This window comes from Apis dorsata, unplaced genomic scaffold, assembly GCF_000469605.1.
Source record: "Apis dorsata unplaced genomic scaffold, Apis dorsata 1.3 scaffold_99, whole genome shotgun sequence".
Classification (NCBI taxonomy): Eukaryota; Metazoa; Arthropoda; class Insecta; order Hymenoptera; family Apidae; genus Apis; species Apis dorsata.
The window spans coordinates 1,981,395-1,990,218 of NW_006263397.1; the positions used below are offsets into that span (position 1 = coordinate 1,981,395).

The 8,824-nt window shown below is 20.7% G+C and overlaps 2 protein-coding genes across 3 annotated transcripts in view; one reads left to right on the plus strand and one right to left on the minus strand.

Moving 5' to 3' along the window:
* Positions 1-3,742: 3,742 nt before the first annotated feature.
* LOC102679856 (zinc finger CCHC domain-containing protein 10-like) lies at positions 3,743-4,728 on the plus strand. Its single transcript, XM_006612219.2, has 3 exons — positions 3,743-3,968; positions 4,121-4,270; positions 4,350-4,728. The coding sequence occupies exons 1-3, from the start codon at positions 3,934-3,936 to the stop codon at positions 4,642-4,644; spliced, it is 480 nt and encodes a 159-aa protein (XP_006612282.1). The 5' UTR covers positions 3,743-3,933; the 3' UTR covers positions 4,645-4,728.
* Positions 4,729-4,989: 261 nt separating this feature from the next.
* LOC102679984 (DNA replication licensing factor Mcm2) overlaps positions 4,990-8,824 on the minus strand; it is a 4,562-nt gene continuing 727 nt past the window's right edge. Inside the window, exons 2-15 of one of the 2 annotated variants that reach the window (XM_006612220.2) lie at positions 8,586-8,752; positions 8,335-8,498; positions 8,181-8,263; positions 7,881-8,063; positions 7,590-7,801; positions 7,321-7,513; positions 7,055-7,258; positions 6,752-6,983; positions 6,426-6,676; positions 6,200-6,364; positions 5,826-6,125; positions 5,576-5,758; positions 5,323-5,478; positions 4,990-5,255 (exon numbers count right to left, since the gene is read on the minus strand). In XM_006612220.2, the coding sequence (XP_006612283.1) occupies positions 5,127-5,255; positions 5,323-5,478; positions 5,576-5,758; positions 5,826-6,125; positions 6,200-6,364; positions 6,426-6,676; positions 6,752-6,983; positions 7,055-7,258; positions 7,321-7,513; positions 7,590-7,801; positions 7,881-8,063; positions 8,181-8,263; positions 8,335-8,498; positions 8,586-8,752 (2,622 nt within the window). In that variant the 3' untranslated portion in view covers positions 4,990-5,126. The remainder of the gene's footprint in view (positions 5,256-5,322; positions 5,479-5,575; positions 5,759-5,825; positions 6,126-6,199; positions 6,365-6,425; positions 6,677-6,751; positions 6,984-7,054; positions 7,259-7,320; positions 7,514-7,589; positions 7,802-7,880; positions 8,064-8,180; positions 8,264-8,334; positions 8,499-8,585; positions 8,753-8,824) is intronic. The other variant, XR_004149894.1, reaches the window with a different exon arrangement.

An 8,824-nucleotide genomic window follows, 5' to 3' on the forward strand; every position in this document is an offset into this window, starting at 1 on the left:
TTTTTTTTATTTCTAAAACTATATATGAGGAAATTTTATATTTAAACATCATGAATAATTACAAAAAAATTTTTTTTATATTTGTTAAATTAGTTGCAATATGAAGTAGCAATTATCTACTTCATTTATCTTATTATATTATATTTAAATAAATTTACAAAATAATTAAAATTTATAAAATTTTTTAATCAATAAATTACGTTTTTATAATTATTATTATAAAATAAAAAATTAAAATATTTAATTGAATAATATGCTCTCATTAGATAAAAGAGCCATTAAACATATGGATAATATATATTATTTAATTTTGGCAATATATTATTATTAAATTATTTTTTGCTAAGTTCCATAGATAGTAATTTTTAACATAATTTTAAAAAGTAAGCATTTTTTTGATATTAAAGTTTTTGTACTTTATATGCACTAAAATGTGTGTAGTGCCAATATAAATTATAAATAATAGTATTACACATATTATTTTATGGTTAATTATATATAAACTTATATATATATGTGTATATATATATATATATATATATGTTTATATTGGATTTATGAAGTTGATTGGATTTTATTTATAACCATATAGCAATATATTGATTTTTTTTACACATATTACATATTTCTATATACATTTGAATACTTGATAAATATATTATTTTTTTGTTTAGAAATTATAATAATAATAATAAAAACAATCACAAAAATTTGATTTATAATCTATATTACTATGCAATGGCTGTGCAATAACAAATTAAATAATTAGCACAATTCTATATTTATTAATTCAAAATAATATCATATTAATATATTGTAAATTAACAAACAAATATTTTTTACTCATTAATTAATGTTCTTTCAATATTTTGAAAACATTTATCATATGCTTAATTAAAAAAAAAATTATAAATATTGTGAAACTTATAGGATAAATATTGATATTCATGTATTTTCATTCAATTTTATTAAGTTACAACACTTTATAAATAAAAATGCAAAATTTTAATTTTATATATTAAATTATTAAAATATATAAAACATATAATGGAACTTAGCAAACTTTTAATTATAATTAAAAAAAAATATATGTCTGTTCTGTAATTACTCATTGATGTGTATGATTTATTATGTGTCTATTTATATAATTTTTTTCATAATAGTTATGTTTCAAATATATTATAATATAATGTATTTATATTAAACTTTGTCTTTCAAACTTCTACTTTATGGAATAAAGACCGATAATAATATTGCATAAGATTTAACTTCATGTTAAAATTTTTTTCTTTATGCAATAATAATTTTATAGATAATACTAATATTATATGTTTTATGCAATTATGTAATAATATATAAGTTGATTAAAAGTTAATGTCAATTTATAGGATTTATGTCAAAATGATTATTTTTTAATTGAACAATAATAATTATGTATATAATTTATAAAATATACATTTATCTTCTTTACTAAAAAGATGTACAAAATGTTGAAACTAAGATATCATTTTCTTTTAACAATACATGTGTATGTTTAACACACATTAAAATAGAATATCAAAATATATGCAAAAGTTGCCAAAAGAAATACTACAATAAAAATTATTGTGATAAACTGTTCAACAGTTTTAAAATATGTAAGTAATATATTATATTGTATGATTGGAAAATGATTAAAGTTTATATTAAAATTTAAAAATTGCTTCTTTAAATTATAATCTTGTTGAATAGTCTATCAAGTGCGACATTACATGTATAATTTTAAAATCATGATATTAATGTAATTCAATATACATATATAATTATATAAAATGCTGTATATTTCTAAATATATAAATATATTATAAACATTTCAGAATTTTTTATTTTATTATCATTTATAATGCTACAATTAATTTAAAATTTTTTATTATATATAAATTTTTTTTTATAATATGTTAAAAATATATTGAATTATTTAAGAAATTAAATATACATTTTTTTTTATAATGTTATTAATTTTTTCTTCTTATTCCGAATTTTTTACACTTTTTTCAAATTTAAGAGAAATATGACTACGTTTTTTCATAATAAATTTGCCAAATTTTACATTGGTTTTAATATTATAACACTATAATATAAAATGTGTATATGAATATATATGAATATAAAAAATATATACATTAATAAATTATACTGTAAATAATAATATATATATATAATATTATATACTTCTTTAGATCCTTCAGTAATGTTACGAGAACAAGATAAAAGTTTATTTTCTTTAATATTATTATGAAAAGTAGATTTTTCAAATAATTTTTTTGCACTCATAAATCTTTCAGATGTACTTGTTGACTTCTGATTAATATTTATATTACATAAATTCAAAGAATTTTCTGTAGTAGTTATTAATCTAAAATTAATATATATATAAATAATTTTTTTTAATTCGAAATATTTATAAACATAAATATTACTTTATTTAATTATAATTATACCTTATGAGTTCTAATAATTCTTTTGAAAATAATTTTAAATTATCTAAAATAAATTTATAATTTTTTAAATCTTTTTCTATATTTTTATCACAAATTAGATTTATTTGATTATTAATAATGTTAATTTCATCTTTTAATTTCAATATTATATTATACATATTGATTTCTTTTAAATTTTCATTGATTATATTATATTCACATTCATGAAGTTTGTTTAATTCCATAATATCATAATTTGTATTAAAAATAGAATTAAAATTATGCATCAAAGAAAAATTCCAAATTTTATTACAAAATTCATCTTCTTTAATCCAAACACTATAATTTATATTATCCTAAAATGACAATCTATTTTAAATCGGTATAAAATTGAAAATATATATATAATTTAATTAATATATTAATTTTTAAAAAATTTTAATTTATTTAAGATTTATTTAAAAAAAATTAATTACTATGATATCATTTTATTTTATGTTATTATTTATTTATATCTTATAGTATGCATATACAGTTCTAAATTTATTAATAATTTATTTTTATTCATTAATAATTTACCAATTCTTTATGTTTTTCTTTAAGAGTTTTTTTTTTGAGTTGAAGAATATTATTTCTTATATTTAAAATATTCTTGACAATCTTTAATTCTGTATTTTTATTAATGTATTTTATCAAATGTTCATCATCTAAAGAAGACATAATTTTTTAGTATGTACATACTATACATAGATATACATATTAATTATTATAAAAATATATCATAAATATGTTCATAATTGAATGCATTTTTATGTTATATTATCTGGAAGCTACATAATCATTTATTGTTTTCATGTCACATGAGATATTGATTTAGAATAAACTGATAACAATTCTATTAAAATAAAAGAAATTCTAATTAAATGTAACAATTACAAATATACAGAACATATCATATATCATTTTTATTTGAAATATTTTTCTACGTTACAATTTTTAATTTCTGATATGATCGGTAATACAGAACATGAGATATAAAATCTCATAAGATTATAGTTCTATTTTATATGTAATCTGTGATTATTAAATAAGAATCATTTTTTTTTAAAAAACTATATCTGCAAATATCTATTTATCATAATTTATTTTTTAAATTATGAGAAATAATTGATTCATTGAATAATAAAAATTAAGAAATTAAAAAATTTTATATATATTTTTTTTTTTTTTTTTTTAATTTTATAATATTAGTAGTGATTCTTGATTGGTGATTTTTATTAAAATATTGTCAAATAACCTACATATATGTATATATAGTATCTTCAAAAGCTATTTATATTATGGTGTGTGATGGAAGCTTATTGAATAAAGTAACCTATTTCGTATATAAACAAACTTCATTCGAAATTTTATTCAGCATCGAATATATGTAACTAACGGATTAAATATTTTAAAGTATGAATATAAATATAACATGAGTTCAAACGGTCTGAAAGCATTAAAAAAAAGGTTAGTACACATTTGAAATATTTTTTAATTTTTCATTCTTCAACAATTAATAAAATACAATATTTTTATAAAAGTTTAAAATTAGAAAATAATAAATACACCATAGTATATAATTACAAATAATTTAAACTATTTTCTATTAACATCTATAGCAATTCTTATCCACAAAAAATACGATGTCAAAAATGCCTAGAAATAGGACATTGGAGTTATGAATGTAAAGGAAAGAGAAAATATTTACATAGATCTTCACGTACATCACAACTGAAGAAAGCTTTAATGAAACAACAAGAACCTAATAGGTAAATTTATAAAAGATGATTTAAGTTATCAAGTTTTAAAATTCAAAAAACATAATGTTAATAAATTATATATTTACAGTGAAGAACAGAAGAAAGAAATAAAAAAAAGTCGTTTACAAAAAAAAATGAAAGGAGAATTTAGTAGTTCCAGTAATACAAATTCTAGTGCTGAAAGCAGCAGTAGTAGCAATGATAGTAGCACTAGTAGTTCATCTTCAGATAGTGAATCAGACTCTAGTGATAGTGTTTCTAGTAGTAGCAGTGATAGTAGCAGCAGCAGTAGTAGTAGCAGTAGCAGTAGTAGTAGTAGTAGTAGCAGAAACAGTAACCATTGTAACAATTTTCTATTTTCACAAAGATATAATGTTAATTAAACTATTTTAGATAAAAAAAACAAAAATCTTTCAATAGATCCATTTTTTAAATATTTATGAAATATTTAAATAGTTCATATACAATAAATAAATATATATATATAATAATTTCATTGTACAAAATTAAGATATCTAAAAAGTACTTACATGTAACATAATTTTAAATAATAATTTATATAACGCGTCTTGTAATAGAATTTTGTTATTTATATATATTATGATACAATACTTCTTAATTATATCAATATTTGTAACTAAACAAGGTCATAATTTTGTACCAAGAACATTTTCATAAATTAGAAAGTATTTACTTATATAAAATCAAGAAATATAAGTGTTATAAAATTTAGTAAAACAAATTAATTTTTTATTGAACTAATATATCAAAATATAATTCATTGTAAAAATTATGTTAATATGATGAACAATATCATGTTGTAAATAAAATTATGATTGCATTCCTAATTATTTTTAGTGTTTTTTCAGTCATCAATAGTCTCAGGAAGTGTTTGTATTATTACTTTTCTTTTCGAATCATAAATAAAATTATTTGATTTGAAAATATCACTTTCATAAAATGGTTGAAGATTGTGTATATCAATTTGTTTAGCCTAAAAGAAAAGAAAGATTTTAATTATTGAAATTTACAAATTTATAAAATAAATAAATAATTTATACCCGATCTAATAGATCTTTTTCCGAAATTTCAATTGTTGTAATACGATTTCCGCGAATAGCTTTTTGAAACGCTAAAGTATCTAATGTAAGCTGTCTAAGTATATAATATAAAAGTTCAGTATGATTTTTTTGGAATGATAAATATTTCTGGAAGGTCTAAAAAATAATAAAACATTTGTTACAATTTCAATAAAATTGTATATGTTGTATTTATTATATTATATTTATTATATTTGCAATATTTTGTACTTACTTGGCGCATACTTTTCATTACTGAATATTTTTGTGTATCAACAAAACTATCAAGCATCATTCTAATGGCAAGATTGATATCAGTTTCTTGAACATGATCACGCAAATGCATTTTAGCACTTGCTTCAGCCATACGTATAATACTTTCTATGTGTCGTACGGTAATTGGTAAACTTCCAGTGGCCTATTAATCGTTAAAATATATATTTCTGAGAATTTTTATAAATACTACATAAATATTTCTAACTTACCAAACTTTCTTGTCTTAATTGACTGTATAATTTTGCTACTTTATCTTGATCAATATTCGTTAATTTAGGATGAATGTTTTGTCGTGCATAAACTATATATTTTTTTAAAAGATCTTGTGGAATAGATATATCATGTGTATTATCTATAGTAGATATTACTTTTCCTGCATTTGTTGGATGATGTTTTATATGAGAGTTTACAACAAATTTAGCCAAATGTCGATCTTGCATAGGATCTATTTCATCTTTTACCACACAAAGAATATCAAAACGAGATAAAATTGGTTCTGATAAATCTACCTAAATAAAAAAAGAAAAAAAATATAAAAATATAAACTTAATATATTTTTTTTTTATATTCATATATGTCTTACATTTTCTGAAAATGTCATACTAGCATCATATCTTCCTCCAATGGGATTAGATGCAGCTATTACTGAACATCTAGCATTAAGTGATGTAACAATTCCAACTTTTGAAATGGAAATACTTTGTTGTTCCATAGCTTCATGAATAGATGTTCTATCTTGATCATTCATCTAAAAATATAATATAAAACATAATGTTTATATTCTATCACAAATATTTTACAAAATGTACCTTATCAAATTCATCAATAAGACAAATTCCATGATCAGCAAGAACCAAGGCACCAGCTTCTAATGTCCACTCACGAGTTGTTGGTGATTTTCTTACAAAAGCAGTTAATCCTACAGCTGAAGCTCCTTGACCTGTTGTAAATACTGATCTTGGTGCAATTTTTTCAACATATTTTAAGAATTGAGATTTAGCTGTTCCTGGATCTCCACATAATAACACATTGATATCTCCTCTGACTTTATGCTTGTTACCTAAATTATAAGAATTTTGTATAAATTATTATATAGAAAAAAATATGTAGAAAGCAATATTGAAAATGAAAATACCAGGATTTTTTGGCTCTCCTCCAAATATTGCTAATGCTAAAGCTCTTTTTGTATATTCATGACCATAAATTGAAGGAGCAATACTTGCAATAATGCGATCAGTAATTTGATGATCTTTGCTTAAACTAATAATACTAGAAACATCTTCTTCGGTCAAAGATTCTACAATTTCTTTAGAATCTTTTACTTGTAAATGATTAGCAAAAAGAACCGTTGCAAATACTGGAAAACCCTTAAATAACAAATAAATATTAAGTAATTAACATAATATTTTTTAAAATAAGCATATTAAATAACTTTTACTTGTTCTGTATTCAAAGAACCATCATAATTATTTGTATAAATAGCTGTAACATCTACTTCATCCCCAGGTTTACAACGATCACAGAGATCTGATAAAAGAATACATTCTTTACTTCTAGGAATTCTTCCTGCAGGAATTTTGCCTGGTGATTCTTGAATCGTAATTTTTTGATAATTTCTATATATTGTTTGCTCCATATTAATCTGTAATTAATATAAATATAAATATACAAAATAAATTTAATAAATATATAAATAATATATACCATGAAAGGTCCAATGCTTTGACATTCAGGACATGAACCAGGTTTAACTTCAGTATTTTGATTTTGTACAAAAGGACCAAGTATATATCCACATTTTGTACAATCATATTTTACAACAGACAATTGTGGTAATACTCCTGTTGTTGCAGTAACAACTCCTAGAGTACGGACTAGTTGATTTAAATGTAATTTCCTAATTTTTATTATAAATATATTATTTTTTATAAAATAATATACTTTATAAAAAAATATAAATAACTATATTTTACCTAAATGTACGAATTTCTTCTATCAATGGTAATTCTGATATTCTAACATGAATCTCACTTGTAACTCTTTCATAACTAGGAAATATAGTTAATACCAATTCTTTTGCTACTTCATCAAATATTTCTAACATTTGAAACGGTGCTTCTGGTAAAAAATATGCCAATACATGTTCTTTACTAGCAAGTATAGGGAATTCCACAATAAAGCTAGACTATTAAAAAATAACAAATTTTTTTTATATCTTAATATGATTATTATTAGAGAATTAATAAGATTAATAGAAAATATACTTGATTACTCTCGCACATATGACGAATTCGTTCTTTATACATGTATTGTCCTTTTGAATTAGTATGTGTACGAAGAAAACTTTTAAAACGATTAGAAATTTCAGTTTTGGGTCCTAACATAGACACCCATTCTTTAACTGAATGACCCTTAGTATCTTCTAAATTTTCAATAGATTCAATCATCTGTAAATAAATAAAATATAAAAATAAATATACAGATAAAATATTTTTATGTAATTTTTTATGTATTTTTATGTAATAATAAAATAAGTGATATATGATAGCAGATAAGAATCTTACTTCTGTGTCTTCAATTTCGCCTACTGCTGCTTTTTCAGCCATACGTCTTTTACGAGTTTGCATTTCTTCTTCATCACTTTCATCTTAAATATTTAAAAATATATATTATATTTGAAAAAATATATTTATTATTATTATAAAACTAAAAAAATACCATAAAGTAAATATCTATCATCTCTGATAATGCCTGCTGCCCGATCTCTTTTATGCATAGCAGCTTCAGCAGCTGCACGTTCTCCTTGAGACATTTCTGAATAATCCTCATCATCTACTACATCTGGATCATATCTATCTAATTCTGGCATAGGACGATAATCACTAAAATATTAAATCAAATTTCATATTATATAGTATTTTTATATAATAAAAAAATAATATAAATAAATAATAAAAATAAAAATTTACGCTTCCATATTATCCCCAAATAATTCTTCCCCTTCTTCTTCTTCTTCCTGATTAATATCATTGTCATTGCCAAGTAAATCAGATTCATCTTCAAATGGTTCATCTATTTCTGGTGCAGGAGATGTCATTGCTTCTGTATGTCTATCAGAACGTGTTGGACTAGAATCCTAATAAACATATATATATAAATATATATATATTTTATATAAAAAATGATTGAAGAAATCAATGAAAATTAA